Source organism: Zonotrichia leucophrys, chromosome 23 (assembly GCF_028769735.1).
Source record: "Zonotrichia leucophrys gambelii isolate GWCS_2022_RI chromosome 23, RI_Zleu_2.0, whole genome shotgun sequence".
Classification (NCBI taxonomy): Eukaryota; Metazoa; Chordata; class Aves; order Passeriformes; family Passerellidae; genus Zonotrichia; species Zonotrichia leucophrys.
The window spans coordinates 1,491,327-1,510,084 of NC_088192.1; the positions used below are offsets into that span (position 1 = coordinate 1,491,327).

General features: G+C 52.9%; 1 protein-coding gene across 15 annotated transcripts in view; it reads right to left on the minus strand.

The window, feature by feature from the left end:
• Positions 1–18,758, minus strand: part of MACF1 (microtubule actin crosslinking factor 1) — a 155,106-nt gene that overhangs the window by 46,996 nt on the left and 89,352 nt on the right. For all 15 annotated transcript variants that reach the window (XM_064731792.1, XM_064731793.1, XM_064731784.1 and 12 more), the window contains 9 exons: positions 17,264–17,430; positions 16,071–16,227; positions 15,352–15,469; positions 14,047–14,109; positions 13,103–13,344; positions 12,237–12,366; positions 11,269–11,468; positions 9,824–10,319; positions 7,800–9,271 (listed from right to left, as the gene is read on the minus strand). In XM_064731792.1, coding sequence (XP_064587862.1) covers positions 7,800–9,271; positions 9,824–10,319; positions 11,269–11,468; positions 12,237–12,366; positions 13,103–13,344; positions 14,047–14,109; positions 15,352–15,469; positions 16,071–16,227; positions 17,264–17,430 — 3,045 coding nt within the window. The remainder of the gene's footprint in view (positions 1–7,799; positions 9,272–9,823; positions 10,320–11,268; positions 11,469–12,236; positions 12,367–13,102; positions 13,345–14,046; positions 14,110–15,351; positions 15,470–16,070; positions 16,228–17,263; positions 17,431–18,758) is intronic.

Genomic DNA, 18,758 nt, shown 5'->3' on the forward strand with positions numbered 1-18,758 from the left:
ACACAGCAGCGTTCTCTTTAGCAAGGAGGAGCTCCTGGGCTACCTTTGCTCTCCCCTCGCTGCTGAAATTTATTCCCAAGGAGAGAGGAGGCTGCCAAGGCCACTGGCAGCACAAGGTGGCCTAGGGGGTTAGAAACCGGGGGGGCCCAGTAGAAATGGGCCAGTAGAAATGGGGGGCCAGGTTAGAAATGGGGGGCCAGGTTAGAAATGGGAGCCAGGTTAGAAATGGGGGCCAGGTTAGAAATGGGGGCCAGGTTAGAAATGGGGGCCAGGTTTGGGAAAAAATGGGAAAAGGGGCCAGGCTATGGAAACCATGGGGCTGGGGGCCAGTAAAGGGGCGGTTAGAAATGAGCCCCACCAGGGCTCTGCAGCTCGGGCCACCCTCCCTTGGTGACAGCCCTGTCACCCAGCACAGCCTTGTGCTTATCACCCCCTTCCCCAACGAGGGGAGATGGTGCCTTTAAGGCAGCTTAACAGCTGTCAGAGAGGAGGCATTTCTGCCCGTGCTGCTGATGCTGAAAATACGAGCCAGAGATACTTTAAGTAGGTCTGGAAAGCGTTCAGCCAGGAGACACCGTCACGCAGCCTGTCCCCACTGCCAGCCCAGGCCCACCCAGCTGCTCCCAGCCCCACGCCTGGCGGGAGCCACACGCATTCCTCCGGGGGCACACAAGGGTTAAAAATACCCCGGGGCACAGCAAGTGGCAGAGGGTCCCTTCCCTGCCACATCCCGTGCTCAGGAACCCACCTCCCCTCGCCCACCTGCCGGGGTCTGGCTGTTTGGTGGGGTGGGGAGGGCTCAGAAAAGCTCCTGGTCAGGCCATCCCTCCATCAGCAAGGCTGTTTTCCTCTCCCTGTGGTTCTCCCAGTGGGAAATCTCTGTTTTCCAATAAAAATAGAGTGGTTTTATCCATTCTCCATCTAAGAAGCCATTACCCAAATCCAGTGGCAACATGGTCTGGAAGCTCCTAGGTTGGGTGCTGGGGCATCACCTGTATGATGCCACCACTTGTCCTGGCTGAGGACCACTCTTGTCCTGCCTCAGGACCACTCTTGTCCTGCCGCCTCCAGAAATCAAGGTTTTTGAGTGTCAATACCTTGTGCCATCAGCACATGGAGTCGCCCCTGCTCTCTGGTCCCATCCAAAAAGGGACGCTGCTTTTCCTCTCTGCTCTCCTCAGGAGGGCTGGAATGAGGTGATCTTTAAGGTCCCTTCCAACCCAAAGCATTCTCTGATCTCCAAGAGAAGCCCTGGCAGGAGCAGAGCTAACAGTCCCAGGGAGAACCACAAAAATCACTGAGCTTGGAAAAGATCCTCAAGATCACCCAACAAAGGAAGGTCACAAAATGCCACAATCATCAAAAATAAATGGGCTAAAATTTCTGGGGAGAAACCCAAACTCTGATCCTCCTGCAAAATATCCTCAGTGAAACACTGCAGGATGATGGATGCAGGATGCTGGGCAGTCCTCATCCCATCCCATCCCATCCCATCCCATCCCATCCCATCCCATCCCATCCCATCCCATCCCATCCCATCCCATCCCATCCCTGTGACATCAATGGCTCATGAGCTCACATCAGTGGCAGCCCCCTCCCCAAAACCTCTTCAAAACCTCAGGCAGTGACACCTGGGACAAACCCAGGGACATTTCTGACATCACCACTGACTCAGCTCCCAGGTGGAAAGGTTGGAATTACGAGTCATAAATGAGGAGCTGAGAGAAGCTGACACCCCCAGACAGGCAGGAAGGGGGGCACAGGAACCTGTGTGGGCTCCCCAGCCCTGGCCAGCTTCTGCTTTCTCTCAGGCAGCACCACTGGAAGGGCCAGATGAGTAATTCTGGTCTGGGCCTCGCTCAGTGCATCACCACTCACAGGATTTCTCTCCTGATTTTTTTATTTTTGTATTGAAGCAGACAAAGAGGGTGCTGGAGGCACAACGGCTGTGTGGGCCCTGGCTGACCTGACCTACTCTGAAATAAAGCACTGAGGCTTCAGTTACTGCTGTCTAGGGATTCTCCCTCCCCCTCTCCATCATCCAGCATTAAACCTTTATTGGTGTGACACAGCACTGCCAGAGTTCACAGCATTGAGCAACTCCAGTCTCCAAAAACCTCCCCAAAAACGCCAGGAGCCCAAAATCCCATTTATTCCCTCTGCTGCCTTGGCTAAACCATCACACACTGAAGGCTGGATGTGGGAAAGCCCTTCCTACTCCTCTCTGAGTACCTCCAGTCTCCAAAAACCTCCCCAAAAGTGCCAGGAGAAGCGGCAGGATCCCAAAATCTCATCTCCTCCTTCCTCTGCTGCCCTGGCTAAGCCATCACCTACTGAAGGCTGGATGCTGGAGACCCCTCCTGTACCTTCCTGAGCAATTCCAGCTTCCAAAAACCTCCCAAAAAACACCAGGAGAAGACGCAGGATCCCAAAATTCCATCTCCTCCTTCTTCTGCCTAGGCAAAGCCATCACCCACTGAAGGCTGGATACTGGGGACCCTCTCCTGCTCCTCCCTCCTCTCCGGGGTGGGGTTTAATTAACCCTGGGAGGCAGATTTGGGATAAACAGCCCGGCTGTGCCAGCTGCAGCAGGTCCTGGCTCGCCGCATTCCTGTGCCCTGCCCCAGCGCCACCCAGCTCAGCTGTGGTGACAGCAGCAGCCTGTGGTGACACAGACACCTCACCAGGTGTCCCTGCACCTGCAGCCACCCCAAAGTGATGGCAGCCTTTGGTTGGGGTCATGTTTGATGTTGTTATTTTTTTTCCCCCTTGGGTTTCATTTCGGGGGGAAGCGTTCCAAATTCTTGTTTCACGGTTGAGCACGGCTCGGAAGGAACGCAGGGTTGGATCCTGCTCTCATCTTCCTCACGGGGACAAAGTGTCTCCTGGCCATGATACAGCTGAGATTCTTCCTGCAGGAAATGCCCACTTATCCCTGGAACAGCTCAAGAACAGGGTTTGGAGCAAGCTGGCAGAGGGGAAGGTGTCCCTGCCCCTTCCCACCCAAACCATTCCACGATTCCATGACTGGGGAGGCACCAGGATCCTCCACTCCTGAGCATTGTGAGGCAGAGAAACCAAAAACCCCTCCCAGCTGACCCAGGGCTGAGCTCCAATGCTGTGAATTTCATAGGTGAAATGTGACAGCGTTAAGGGTTTGTCCAAAAACAACAGCGTGAATCAAAGAGGGTCCCAGCTCAGAGCTGCCAACGCCAAGCTTTGAAACCCAAGTTCAAAATCCGCTGTGTAAAAGATAAACAAAAGCCAGACTTAAGCTTGCTTAGCCAGGAGGCCAAGCTACCCCAGCGCAGATGTCTCCCCCCAAAACACACAAGAATTTGATTCCATCAGCTCCATCAGTGGCTGATGGGTTCTCCTTGGCCAGACAGGACAAGCCCATGCCTGGGGCTTTCTGGCACCTCTGCTCCCAACCAGCAAACCTCACTTCTTCAGCGTGTAAAGGAGTCTGAGCCACTTGCACTGAGCAGCACAAGCTTCATCCCATTCGTTTCACCATTTTTGGGGTGAAGATTTCTCACTCAGGGCCTCCCAGCGGATCAGGGGCTGATGATGATGATGGAGACAAAGCAATGCAGAAACCCCCTGTGCCTTCACGTGAGTGACCCCCCTGTCTGATCTGTACCTGGGGAATCATTTCCCTGGGGGATCCTGCTGTTTGCCAAACTGAATCCACAGAGCTGTTATGTTTAGAAACATCTCAACCGTAGCTCACTTGATTCCAGTCATTAAAATTTAATATTAGCGTAAGCTTTGAGAAACCTGAGCTGACAGCAGAGACAGTGGAGGGGGCAGAAGTGCCCCAGCCTGGAAACTCCTACGAGCAGCTCCTGGTGCTGCCTGGCACTTGTCCCTCGTGCTGAAGAGCCCAGCTTGGCCGTGTGAAGCTCAGCACAAAGCTCCTCCTGACTTTTATCACCTTTTTACACAACACAGGGGCTCCTCAGAGAGGCACCAATGGAGCCAGAGACACCTGGGTTAAACTCCTGCTGGAGATCAGGAGTTAAAGATGAGGTTCCTTCGCTCTGACAGCTCTCCATGAGCCAAACCCACGTTGTTTCTTCTGTGGCACAGCTGGATCCGAAGCAATCCGTGGGGATGTCCATATAAGCACAGGCTCCAAACCACAGAAATGCCTTTCAGCTGCACTTGATCTCACCAGAAAACTCAGGGCTCAGTCTGATGACCCCTTAAAGTCTCCTCCAGATGGGCTTTCTTAACAATCCTGCCACAACCAACCACTCCCTGCCTGGTTTTCCCTGGTCACACCCTGGATCCTTGTCCTGGCCGTGGGAGCTGCTGAGGATCTGTCCCCAAAATCACATTTTGCTGAAGCAAAATCCCCCTCCTGCAAACAAAGCTTCCCCCTGAGCATGATCTGACAGCTGCTTCCCAGCCTCCTGCCTCGGAGGAACCCAGCCAGGAGGAAAACTTACAGCAGGAGAGGGCTCATCCATCCCAAAGCCAGGATTAGTCCCTCTGTGACCTGGGAAAGGGGCTGGGGAGGATACAGAGGAAATGCACAAATGGCAGTTTTCCAAAAGTTAAGGAGGTTGTGGCCTTTTGGGGAAAGAAAAAGGGAAAAGAAAAATACATGGGAAGCTTCAAATGTGAGCTGCTTCCAAAGCCATCCGTTCCCAGCCGCCAACGTTTCTTCTTTATTAAAATCTGGACACAATGAGTCCAGAAGTGCCCACCTTTGTCAGGGCTCTGTTGGCAACTTGCCTGGAGCCCCCGGGGCCATGCCTAATTTGCATCTCATTTACACAGATGTTCATTAAAATTAATGCCTTAAGACATAATATCTGCCTGCATTTGAGCCCTTCTGGACAGACAGAGCGCGACCGCTCGCGGTCACCCCATCCCTCACCCCATCCCTCCCCACAGGGCACTGCCAGCATGAGCAGCTCCTCTGCTCCACCAGGACACTCCTGGTTTGCAATCCAAGCAGGGCAAGAGTTGTGATGTTGTCTTAGAGAGAGAATTTGTTGGGAAATAAAAGCACGAGGAGCCCCCCCCTGAGCTCCCCATGGAGCACCAGCCAGGGTTTTGCACAGCTCTCCCTCCAGTCCTTCCATGTGCAGACCAGGATCTGGGATTGTGTCCCCCTTAGGTAGGAGCAGGAGGTGAAGCTTTGCCAAGATCAGCTCTGCAACCTTTGGGATTTGTGCAGAAATCCCTGGGGATGAGCCTTGCACGGAGGGAAAGGAGGAATGAAGGAAGGAATGAAGGAATGCTGCCGTAACCACGATTGCTCCATCCTCCCCTCCTGCTTCTCCCCCATTTTCACTCCCAGCCATTACACAGCAAAACCTTCCCACCACTGCTGCCACTTTCACTTTCCCACCCACAAAGGCCCCAAATGCTCCACATGGCCTCAATATCCAGAAAATGACTCTTCAGACCCCCAAAGCCCCCTGGCTCAGGTCACCCATACCCTAAAGGCTCATCCCCAAGGTCACTGAGCTGAGCACCACGTGCAAAAGCCCACGGTGGGTTAAGCTGCTCCTGCCCAGCCTGGGTTTTGCCATCATTCCTAATGAGAGCTGGGAATAATCCCATGTTCTGCAGGAAAGGTTCATTGATTTTAAGGGCTAAAACCTCCTTTTTGGATGTATTCGTTCCAAGTGACTCTGTGGTGTTTTTAATGGTGAATTTAAATCCTTCCCATTGGTATCAGCTCAAAGCAAACTGCCCAACACAAACAACACCATCAGGTGAGGTTGAATTTGTCCCATAAATACACTTCAGCTCTTTTTGTTCAAATAGGCAAACCCCAAACCAGAAACACCTTGTCCTGGTGAAGGTTCCACAGAGCTGCTCGAGGGGTGGAACGGGATCAATTAGCCATGAGATGAAAAGTAAATGGCTGTAAAAGGGCCTCTCCCTCCCACCCCCCCATTAACACCAGGAAACAAGCAGCCAGATGTAAATCAGCCCAATCATCAACTCCTGAGCACATCAGGAATAAAAGTTTCACAGCAAGAGGATTTCTGAGCCGTGTTAATATAATTAATGGAGTGTAACAGCATGACCCAACGTCATGATACTGTATAGAAATATATCAAACACACTCCAACTCTTCCCTCTCTCAGTGCTCCATGCAAGCCTTGATGGTCTCCTTGCTGGAAATGTGAACAGCCACATAAAACTTCACCTTGGTTTTATTTCCTTGTCTCACAGTTTATATCTGCAGCTCTTTTTGCACCCAAAATGGATGCAATGTGTGACCCAGGTGGAGTGAACAACAAACAGGAACAGAGGGCCAGGCAGAGCCAGACCTACAGGATGATCTGATGTGGGCTCAGACTCTCAAACAGCACAAATTCACAGCTCAAGTGGACTCAAACCCCTCCCTTCCTGCCCCAAAATCTAAATGCCACCCACCCCTACCAGCCCACGCCAACACCACACATCACCAGGAGAACGGGGATTTTCCTGCCAGCCCCACGATCTCTCCACACCTTTCCACCACAGACTATCGAGTCCACCAGCAGGATTTCACACCCTCCAGAGCGAGGATGTTTCAGTGCAAACCCACTCACAAACCACAGCAACAAAAACCACGGAGACGCCACGGCTTGAAACCCACCAAGAAAAAAAACGCAATGCCAAAAAACACCAAGAAAACCCCAAAAAATCCAGGAATGCAAACCCACTCACAAACCACAGCAACAAAAACCACGGAGACGCCACGGCTTGAAACCCACCAAAAAAAAAAACCGCAACGCCAAAAAACACTTCAAAAAAACCCCAAAAAAATCCAGGAATGCAAACCCACTCACAAACCACAGCAACAAAAACCACGGAGACGCCACAGCTCGAAACCCACCAAAAAAAAACCGCAAAGCCAAAAAACACTTTTAAAAAAACCCAAAGAAAAACCCCAAAAAACCCCCCCAAAAAACCCCCAAAAAACCCAGGAGTGCAAACCCACTCACAAACCACAGCAACAAAAACCACGGAGACGGCAGGGCTTGAAACCCACCAAAAAAAAAAACCGCAACGCCAAAAAACCCCAAAAAAACCCCAAAAAAACCCAGGAGTGCAAACCCACTCACAAACCACAGCAACAAAAACCACGGAGACGGCAGGGCTTGAAACCCACCAAGAAAAAAACTGCAACGCCAAAAAACACTTTAAGAAAAACCCCAAGAAAAAACCCAAAAAACCCCAGAAAAAACCCCAAAAGAACCAGGATTGCAAACCCACTCACAAACCACAGCAACAAAAACCACGGAGACGCCACGGCTCGAAACCCACCAAAAAAACCACAACGCCAAAAAACACTTTTAAAAAAAACACCAAAAAAACCCCAAAAAACCCAGGAGTGCAAACCCACTCACAAACCACAGCAACAAAAACCACGGAGACGCCATGGCTTGAAACCCACCAAAAAAAAACCTGCAATGCCAAAAAACACTTCAAAAAAACACCAAAAAAAACCCCAAAAAAACCCCAAAAAACCCAAGAGTGTAAATCCACTCACAAATCACAGCAACAAAAACCACGGAGACGCCACGGCTCGAAACCCACCAAAAAAAAAAACCGCAATGCCAAAAAACACTTTTAAAAAAACCCAAAGAAAAACCCCAAAAAACCCTCAAAAAACCCCCAAAAAAACACCAAAAAAACCAGGAGTGCAAACCCACTCACAAACCACAACAACAAAAACCACGGAGACGCCACGGCTTGAAACCCACCAAAAAAAACCCGCAATGCCAAAAAACACTTAAAAAAAACCGCAAAAAAACCCAAAATCATCATGGAATCAAACTTACCTTGAAGTCTGCCAGCTGCTGGTTGATGGTCTCCACCTCTGTGCCCACCACCCACTGCAGGGCCTCGTTCTCCTCGGCCGCCGTGGTCATGAGGCTCAGCTCCTTCAGGCGGCTGTAGAAGTCCTCCACGCGCGACAGCGTGGTCTCCACCTGCTCCTGCCGGTTCCTGCCCCTCTCCGTCAGCTTGCTGCACTGCTTGCTCAGCGTCTCCAGCTCCCTCTTCAGCCCCAGCAGGTCGGGGCTGCCCTCGTCCTCCAGCATTTTCTTGCACTCGCTCTCGGAGGATTCGATGTCGCCTTTCAGCCGGTGCAGCTTGCCCAGGAAGGCGCGGACGTCCTCGGCCTGGGACTGGAGGCTGTCAGAGTCTCTCCCGATGGGGCCCATGCTGTCCAGCTCATCATCCAGGTCCGCCAGCTGTGAGAACATCTCCCTGACCCTGCTGTTGAACTGGCCGATCCCTTCCAGCTTGTTCTCCATCAGAGCGCAGCAATCGTTGACTTTCTGCTTGACGGCCTTGAAGTCCTGCTGAGCCAGCTCAGCTTGGCTGAGGAGCTGGGAGCAGTCAGATCCATCTGGAGCATCTTCTACCAGGCCCTGAGTGAGGTTTTTCAGATAATCCACCTGTGGCTCCAGGGCCTGCAGCACCTCCTGCTGTGCCCTGAGCTTCTCCAAATTCTTGTTGCTGCAGGCTTGTGGCCCCAGGGCGTCGTAGATCTCCAGCTGGTGCTTCGCCCCTTCCAGCTTCTTCTCGATGTTCTTGAAGCTCTCCTGGAACTCCTTGAGCCTCTGGGACATTTCTTCAATGGAGCCAGTCTTGGTTTGCAGCTCTTCTGTGATGGCATCCATCTTGTGGTTGATGGCGGCCTTCTCATCGCGGATGTCATCCTCGTCCGTCTGGGAGGCGTCAGTCAGGATGTCAGCAGCGCTGTTGAGCATCTCCAGCAGGGACCTGCGCTTCTCCACGTCACTCAGCATGGCCTTGGACCTCAGGAGAGTGGCCTCCAGCTGCACTGGATCCAGGGTTACCTCCAGCTCTGCCATCCTCGCCCTGCAGTCCTCCACCCAGGGCAGGAGGTCGTCGGCGTGCCGCTGGTACTTGTGAGCTTTCTGCAAGCAGTCCTTGAGCTTGGAGTGCCTGTCAGCAGCCTGCTTGCTGAGCTCCTCCCAGTGTGTTTTCAGGCTCACCAGCTGGTTCTGCAGAGTGGTCTTCTCCTCCCCAGGCTGGACAGACAGCAGCAAAGACTCTCCCTCAGCCACAATCATCTCGTAGGAGCCGCTGTGTTGGTTGAGGCTCTTCTGGAACTCTTCTTGCTCCTGGATTTGGCTCTGCAGCCTCTCCAGCTTAGCGGAGATGGGCTGGCTCTGGGCTTGCTGGCACCTTTTGTCATCCAGCCAGGTCCTGAGTTCATCAAACATGTGCTGGAACTGCTGGGAGCTGGCGAGCGCTGTCTGCAGCCGGTTCATCCGGTCGGCTGCAACGGCAACGAGATTAGGAGGCGACAATTAAGCTCAAATCAAATAAGCGAAGTGCAATTATTTAAAATCATCTCAGATGCACCAACTGTGTTTTGATTAACAGGAAGGAGCTTTCCATTGCATCACCAGCCCTTTTTTTTTTCCTAACTGATTCATAAATTTCTTAAGTAGTAAGAGGCAGCGGTAATGCAGAAGTCTCAGCTCTCCTGACCAATCTAAATGTAAACTCTGAGAAACCAGGATCAGAGGGTGGCCACTGGGGTTTCTTCATGCCCCAATCTGAATTAAGGAACCTGGTTTTTGTTCCAAGCATGTGCCACCCTGCTTGGTGAAGAGTCATGTCAGTGAGGCTGAACATCTCTGTTCCCTCTCCAGCTCAGGTATTGCTGGAGTTGGAACTCTCCCATGCTTGGTGCCACATAAAACACCCAAGAAGAACCCTAAAAAGTGATAAATTATGCTTCCCCTATTATTTTCATAAACCCAGTGGTGGGAGAGCAGGGCTTGTGTTTGACATCCTAACATCTCAAGCAACACCTCTATCTCACCTGCCAGATCTTCCAGCCCTTTGAGGGGAAGTGCCACCGTCTCCAGACGTTTCCTCAACTCATCCTTGAGGTACTGCTCCCCAATCAGCACGGAGAGGTCATCACAGAGGGTCTGAGCCTCTGAGATCTCCTCCTCCAGCTGCTCCAGGTCCGAGCGGATCTCGCTGGTCTCCTCCAGCTGCTGTTTGACAGCATCAGGCTGGGTGCTGATGGCAGACTGGCTGCTCAGGCGCTGCCCAACAGCCTTCACCTTCTCTGAGAGGCCCTGCAGAAGCTCCTGGTACTGGGTGCTCTTCACTATGGCTTGGTCAATCTGGCTGGAGCGGGAGTTGAGGCGCTCGGTGAGCTCGGACCATTTCTGGTTGACCCCTTGGAGCTCCTCCTGCACCTGGCTGGTGGATGGGGAGACATCCCCAGGCCCAGTCAGGATGCTCTGGGCTGCCTGGTTGAGCTGCTCGTGCTGCTGCCGGCGAGCTTCGAATTCCTTCAGCATAAACTGCAACAGAAATAACATAAAAATGTTTGCGTAAAAGTGACAGCTCCGAGTACACACAGTCAAAACAAACCAGACCTCCAGGGGCTTTATGCAGCCCATGGAATCAGCCAGGAACAGGCCCTGGGGTGGGACAGCAGTTGGGCTGGGTAGCCCAGGATTTACTGTGACCCTGGGAGTTTAAAAGCTGGGAGGGGTCTGTGACTCCTGGACTTTGCTCTCTCTCTTATTTGTCTTATAATGTAGCACAAACCACTTAGATGAGATGAAAATCTAATTATCTCCACTGGGGTTTTTTTTTTTTGCTCCATGACGTGGCTGGTTAGAGCCATGTTAGGATTTGGGAGCAGGAGGAATGGAAGGGCCAGGCTGGCAGGCAGAGGGGCAGCATCAGCAAGTCCTGCAGAGCGTCAGCACAGGCCTTGTTTAAAGCAATCTCACTCTCCAAGAGGGGCCAAGTGATTCACTGCTGAGTCAATCCAGCGCAGGAAGGGAGCTCAGCACTGCTCCCTTTTCAAGTTACTCACAGCAGTTTGGGCTCAGAGGGGTTTGGAGGACTTGGGAAAGAAGCCATGAGATCTGTGAGCACTCAGAATGCTCACAGACCAGCACAACCTTTGGGCTCAGCAGGGTTTGGAGGACTTGGAAGAGGAGCCATGAGATCTCTGAGCACTCAGAATGCTCACAAGACCAGCACAACCTTTGGGCTCAGCAGGGTTTGGAGGACTTGGAAAAGGAGCCATGAGGTCTCTGAGCACTCACTGCACCTCAAAGTATCCACAAGACCAACACAACCTTTGGGCTCAGTGAGGTTTGGAGGACTTGGAAAAGGAGCCATGAGGTCTCTGAGCACTCAGAGTATTCACAGGACCAGCACAACCTTCCAGCTCCCTCCTGGGTGAGATGTTCTCCTCCATCCTGAGCCCACCACGAAGTCACAACCCCTTCTCACCTGCACCTGCTGCTTCTGAGCGTTCAGCATGTTGGGGTCGATGGAGAGGGGGCCCAGCACGCTCATCATCAGCTCCTTCTCCATCAGCCAGGGCCTCAGCTGGGCCTCAGTGGCCTGGAACGTGGCCAGCTGGGTCGCTGACTCCTCCAGCTTCTGCTGCCGTGCAGCCGTGGCCTGGCTGGCCCTCTCCCACCTGCAATCTGAAGCAGCACCTCTGTTGGCCGTGGCCAAGCTCCTGGCCAGCCCATCCCTCCATCACCAAGGTTGTTTTTCCCCTCCCTGTGGTTTTCTCCATGGGAAATCTCTGTTTTCCAATAAAACTCTATCCATGTTCCATCTAAGCCATCACCCAAATCCAGTGGCTTTCTGCTAGGAGCTCCTGGAAGCTCTTAGGAGAAAACCTTGCAAGCAGGATTTCTGTGCTCTAGTCACTGCTGCCATGACCTTGGGTGAGCCATCCCACATCCCTGATAAATGAATATACTCTTGCGTGTACCCATCCTCACTCAGAACTCCTGGATGGAGCCAACACATCCCTGCTACTTCAAAAGAAGGAATCTCTGGGCTTCTTTTTGAACACACAGCCTTGTTTAGTCAACACTTAATTACCCAGGGTAGCCTCACTAATGACTGGAATTTTATATCAAGCAGTGAAGCTTTTAATCAAAACAATCAACCTGTGCTGCTAACACATTCCCCCCCACTACCTTTTTTTTTTTTTTTAAGGAGCAATTTAAGGAGGCAATCCTTTAAAATCCACATCCATCACAGAGATCCCATTAATCACGACAGGGCTCATCTCAGGAACACCTTCCACACCAGACAGCTCAGAGATAGGTTTGCTGTTTACTGAATTTTAATTAGAAGTGACTCTGCTCTAGCGTGACTTTGGGGTTGCCCCTCACTCCTGAACCTCCTCTAACGTGATGTTTGGTGACAGAAGCCTCATTAATGCTTCAGGCACTTACTCAGGTCTTCCTGCATCTTCTTCCAGTTCGCTGCTTCTGGGGAATCTGGATATTTCTCCAGCAAGCCAGAAAGTGCTTCCTTCACCTTCTGGATCTTCCCAGAATTCTGTTCCAACTCAGCCAGAAATGCCTGGAAAAGAATGATTTGAACTTCCTCAGGCACAGGGCAGGAGAATCAATGAGCAGGAACGAAGCAGCACCTACAAGCTGGAGCTGGATGATTTCTGCTCTTTGCTCTTCAGTTAAATCAATTTTTTAGCACTATTGTGACCTAACTTGGCAGCAAGGGCAGAGAAAGGCTGCTTTCCAGGAGAAACTGGAGTGACTCAGCAGCAAGGGCTCCAAATCATCTCTTTTTCCCCTCAGCCTGACATCAACACGTCTAAAAGCAAAGGAGAACTCTGGGTTGATGCTCCACGAATCTGCCTGGAATTCACAGAATTCACAGAATGACCAGGTTGGAAATGACCTTCAAGATCATTGAGTCCAACCCAGTCCTGACATCTCAACTGAACCTCGGCACCCAGTGCCACATCCAGGCTTTTTTAAACACATCCAGGGATGGTGATGGTGACTCCACCACCTCCCTGGGCAGCCATTCCAGAACTTTATCCCCATTTCTGTAGAAACTTTTTGCTGATATCCAACCTAAATTTCCCTTGGTGCGGCTTGAGGCTGTGTCTGGGAATGCCCTTCTTTAACTCAGGGCAAATTGTGCTAATTTGTGGCTTGTGGCTAATTCTGTGCAATAAAGCCCAATCTCTGGGATCCTCTGGGAGATGCACAGCAGAGGGGTGTGGAACTGGACGATCTTTAAGGGCTATTTTGTGATTTTATGACCCCAGAAAGTCGTGAAGAGCCATCACCTTGTTGTGCTCAGCCTGCGCTCTCATCGTCTCCGTCTTGGTGGGCGAGGAGGAGGCGTCCAGCTCGGACAGCATCCTTTCCTTGGACTCCAGCCACTTGAGCATGGAGCTGGCCTCCTCCTGCACCTGCTGCATGCTGTCCAGCATGGCTGAGAGCTGCTGCAGGCGCTCCTGCAGGGCTGCACCCAGCGCCTGGTACCGCCGGCTCACGTCCGACACGTCGCACTGGATCTCCGTCAGGTCTGCACCCAAAAAACCAGCCCGGGGTCAGCAGCACTGCCCACCATCCTCCCCCTCACACTATCAGGTTCTAAGCCAGCCCCAGGCAGCCACAGAGAGCTGAGATGAGGAGTAAAGAAGCCACGTTCTGCCGGCGGAGCGACGTCGCATCATCCTCACCTCTCCTGCCACGGGGGATTTTCCACTTGTCCCCCCTTATGCCCTTTGACAGTTTACAAACAAAGCTCTCTGTCGGTGAGCTTGATGCAAGCTGAGCCCCCTTTTCATAAAGCCGCTGCTAACACAAGGTTAAATAATTTGGCAGCAAGATATGAAGCCATTTTTATGCACCTATTATCTCGCTGAACCGCAGAACTAACAGCAGATAACGGGCAATAATTAAAATTGCTCTTCAAACTGGAGGGTTGGATGCCGTTATAATCCCACAGAACCAATAAATTTAATTGCAGGCCTTCGAATGATCTGCCATTTATCAGCTCCTAACACCACCTGACGAGGTGTCAGGGTGCTGTCACTCCCCAGGGCTGCTCCTCTCCGTCCTTCAGCCCGACCTCCAGTGCAGCAGCTAAAAAATTCCCAACCCTTTGCCAAGCTCATTTCCCTTCTGCTGGGGGGGCTGGCAGTGCCACACTGAGGTTGGCATTGCCAGGGAATGGAAATGCAAGGATGAAAAAGGGACAGGGTGGTGTTGACAGCGAGCTCACCTTTGCAGGTGTGGTATCCGTTCACGCTGCCTCCTGAGCCTCCTGCAGTGGGCAGAGGGGCACCTGGGCAGAGGGGACAGGGACAAGAGGGACAAGAGGGACAAGACAGAAGTGTCAGGGGTGCAGGCAGCAATTGAGGAATGGCTGCTGCATGACAGGGACCACCAAGCACTGACGTGGCATCTCCATCGTCCACCTGCCCAGCACGGGGCATTAATTTGGTTTGGAATCCCTTCATCTCTCCTCCTGTTCCCCTCATTTTCCTGGAGCTGTTCCTGCCTTTCTGGAGCTTCTGGAGCTGGGCAGCTCTGCTCTCCCAGCATCCCAACATGAGAGCAGGGATAATGTGGCTCCTGCATGGGCTGGGGGACCACAGGCATCTTGCCTCGCCTGGGAAGCTGCCACCCTGAGCATGATTTTGTGACTTACACCCAATAAAACTGCTGAATGCCTTCCCTGAAGGGATTAATTCCTCCACATCCTCCTTTTTTATGGGATGAAATTATTCAAAGCAGCCCTGTGTTCATGCTGTCGTTTGCCCAGAGATGCACCAGTGTCCCTTCTTTGGACACCAGATGTCACAACCAAAGGCAGATTCACATTTTCAGGCAGGTCTCTCTTTTCTAACCACGTATTTTAAACCTTTCATGGACATAAGGGGCTGCACCTTTGGTCACCCTCAAGCCTCTCCCCACTTCTCCTGATGGTTTCCCTGAGAACTGCTCATGAACTTAATCCTGACAAACAAATCCAGACCATAAATTCCCATAAATACCCATCAGTGATGAGAGTCCAGGGACTTGTTCTCACAAGCTGGAAGACATCTTCGAGCTGGTTTCCAAACGAACCAGACATAATCTCATTGCTTCACAGACTTGAAGCCAAAAGGGAGACCAGTAAATCACATCTGACTATCACAGCCCCCAAATGTCATCCAGATATGAAACCCAAACGCTGGAGGTTGATTAAAACACTCCAGCCCTCAGGAGGCTGAAGAACATCACCAGGAGAGAGCAGGAGCCACTTCCATGAGCTCCCCAGCTCTACCAGAGAGTGATGTGTGTGCCCACAGCAAACACAGGGCAATTCATTAGGCTACAGTTAATTAAGCCAAGTTAGGATGATGCATTGAAGCAATGAGTGGCAGTGACTCAACCACTGGGCTGAGCCTCACCATACTCAGATCACCACAGGCCCTCTGGATTTGGTTAAAAGGAGGAAATAATCTCATTTTTTGCTGGAGGCAGGCTTGGAGGAGGCAGGCTGACAGCAGAGATGTCCTCAGGAGCGCTGGCCACCACTCACCTGCCTTGGGAGGGGTGTTGGGGGCCGTGATCTCCACGATCAGGTTCTCCAGGAGGGTCCCTCTGCGGCCAATCTCCTCCACCTGGGGGCCCTTCCCCTTCCATTCCTCCAGGAGATCCTGCTCAAAAGCCAAGTTTGGGGTTGGAGGCCACACTTGTCTGGCCACAGCCCCCTGTCCCCTCTGTGGGGACACCAGCAGCTCATGGCTGCACTGGGGGAAGTGGCTGTGATAAATCTATTTTTACCAGGAGGGGGGGAATCAAACAGCAAAAAAAGCTTTTCCCAACTAATGGGTCTGCTGAATGAAACCTTCTCCCTCCCACCATTCTGGGGACATCCCTCCTCCCCCTCGCTGCCCTGGGTGCTGTGGGGTGTGAGGGCTGTGGGTGATTCAGCAGAGCTGAGTCAAAGCCCAGCATTTATCACATCCCTGATTTATCACATCCCTCTCTCTGCTGGAGCACAGCGGGGGCTCGGGTGACAGGAGGCCACCTTCCACATCCACCATGGGAAACACAGAAAAAACAGCATGTTCAGGTCTCCCACTCCTAAATCCTGCCCACAGCAGGCACAGGGAGTGACAGCAAACCCAAGGAATCTCCCACTGCTCCCTGCTCTGCACGGGATGCACGCTGAGACCACCAGCAAGCCTCTCCTTCCTGGGATTTATTTCACACCCCAGCATTTCAAGGCTTTCCCAAGGATTTCAAGGCTCCCACCTGGATCTGCTGCCTGCGCTGCTGCAGCTCCTGGGTGCCCAGGGAGGTCTCAGCAGGTGGAATTTTGCCTTCAGTCTCCCTCAGCCACTTCCTGACGGCGCCGACCAGGTTCCGAAACTCATCCAGTTGCTCCTGGCAGGATGAGGCATCCTTTTCTCTGGGAGTGAAAAGGTTTTGGAGAGTCAGAGCTCGTGCTCTGCCTTGTAATTACCCCCTCCTGAATGTGGCACGGCTGTGTCCCCAGGAGCCCTTTTTAATTATTATTATTATTATTATCAGATGTTGCCAGGGAACAGCACTAAATGGGGTGCACCCAGTGCCAGCCCCTCGCTGCTGCTGACCCCCTCAAATCCTGCCTGGTGGCACTTTTGGGCACTCCAGTGGTGCCAACAGCCACAGGACCATCCCTGCCAGCCTGCCCAGGCTCTTTGTCCTGGGAAAAGTGACATTTTTGGGAAGACAGGGCTCATTCAGGCCCCTGAATCCCTGAGGAGCCCAGACTGTGCTGCTCCTCCTTGGACACAGCTCCATCCATCCAGCCCATCCTGGGGGAACAAGGCAGTCTCAGGCCCCTCTGGCTCATCCTTGCTGGCCACAGCAGCCCTGAATTTCTGGGGATTATTGAGAGTTTCATGTCATTTTCCCCACCACCTTCCCTGCATCCCACAGCTCCATCCATCCAGCCCATCCTGGGGAACAAGGCAGCCCCTGGATGGGGGTCATGAGCCCCTCTGGTTCATCCTTGCTGTGTGCACAGCCCTGAATTTCTGGGGATTTTTGGGAGTTTCATCTCCTTTTCCCCACCACCTACCCTGCATCCCACAAGGATTTTGGAGATACAGAGAGGTGTGGATGCTGCTGCTCTCACCCTGCTCCCGCTCCCTTTTATCCCCATTTCAGGGCACTCCAGGCTGCTCCCCATCCTCCCAGCAGCCAGCAGGACGCCCAGGGCTGGAGCTGAGGAAATGCAGAGCTCCTGCTCCCGCAGCAGCACCAGGAATTTTTCACAACGCCCCCAGCCAAGGCTTTTTTTAAAGCGTCAGCTGGAGCAGAGCTGCCTCAGGATCCTGGCGTGGGAGGAGGGCGGCAGGAAGAGCTGGCTCATGTCCCCCCTCCTTGGAAAGGAGATCTCCACAGGGAGGGCCTTGCTTGGACCATGAGGCCACCCCCAGGCTCCCCTCCTTGGGACTCACCTGTCCTTTGCCACCTTTTGGAGCTGCAGGAAATCTTTCTTCAGGCTCTGCAGCTTCTCCTGCTGCTGGGAGGAGCTGGGGGTGAAGCCACAGGAGCTCAGCTCCTCGGCCAGGTGCTCCAGGGTGGCCAGGTCCTCCTGGTGCTGCCTCATCTCCGAGTTCAGCTCCTGCCAAGAGCAAAGGGGGGATGCTGACCACGTTCCCCAGCAGCAGAGGGGACGGACTGGGCAGTGCCACAGCCTGCTGAGCTCTGTGTGGCACCAGTGCCAAATGTTGGGCACAGCTCGCTGCCACCTGCTCCTCCAGCTCAGCAAATACTTGGAGCAGCTGCAGGGGCAAATCCCACTTTTCCCAATGCTGGTGACTGGGACAGGGGGCCCTAGACCAAGCCAAATCAACCCCTGCCACAGCACAGGTGTTTGGTTTTGTGTCATCTTCCAGCATTTCTGAGTGCATGAAGCACCCCCTGTGCCAGGACACTTGTGGGAATCCTGCACAGCTCCACAGCACCCCTGAAAGTCTCCAAAGCAGCACTGAGCAACCTGGTCTAGTGGAAAATGTCCCTGTCCCTGAGAGAGGCCATGGAATGAGATGATCTTTAAGGTCTTTTCCAAGCCAAACCATTCCAGGATTAAACACTCCAGCCCTCAGGGGGCTGAAGAACAGCACCAGGAGAGAGCAGGAGCCACTTCCATGAGCTCCCATCACTCCCAAGAGTGATGGCTCCAAAACCTCCAAGGTCTCTGGCTCCAAAACCTCCAAGGTCTCTGGCTCTGAACCTCCAAGACCTCTGGCTCTAAGACCCCAAGGTCTCTGGCTCTAAGACCTCCAAGAACTCTGGCTCTGAAACTTCCAGGGTCTCTGGCACTCCTGCACTGCCCTCCCAGGGATATTTTGCTGTATTAACCCCATGGAGTCTTTAACTGATAAAATCCTGCTACGTTTGGACTGGATCCTAAAAGACCCATCTGAAAACCAGCCTGGCTCATAGGAAACACCACCCCGCTTTTCCCACAGCTGGGAACAGCTGGATCCTGCCAGCCTGGACCTTTTTCAGACCCCTGGTGCAGGCAGAGCTCCTCCCCAGGGCCTCACCTGGATGTGCTGGGAGAAGTGAGCGATGTCGTGGTCTGGTTGATTCCCAGATGCCAAAACTCACATCCTGCTCTCCGTGAAGAGAGCAGGACCAGCCTGGACCCTTCGTCAGACCTGCTCTCCGTGAAGAGAGCAGCACCAGCTGGATCCTGCCAGCCTGAACCTTCCTCAGACCCCTGATCCAGGTGGAACTCCTCCCCAGGGCCTCACCTGGATGTGCTGGGAGAAGTGAGCGATGTCGTGGTCTGGTTGATTCCCAGATGCCAAAACTCACATCCTGCTCTCCATGAAGAGAGCAGGACCAGCCTGGACCCTTCCTCAGACCTGCTCTCCGTGAAGAGAGCAGCACTAGCCTGAACCCTGCCAGCCTAAACCTTCCTCAGACCCCTGATCCAGGTGG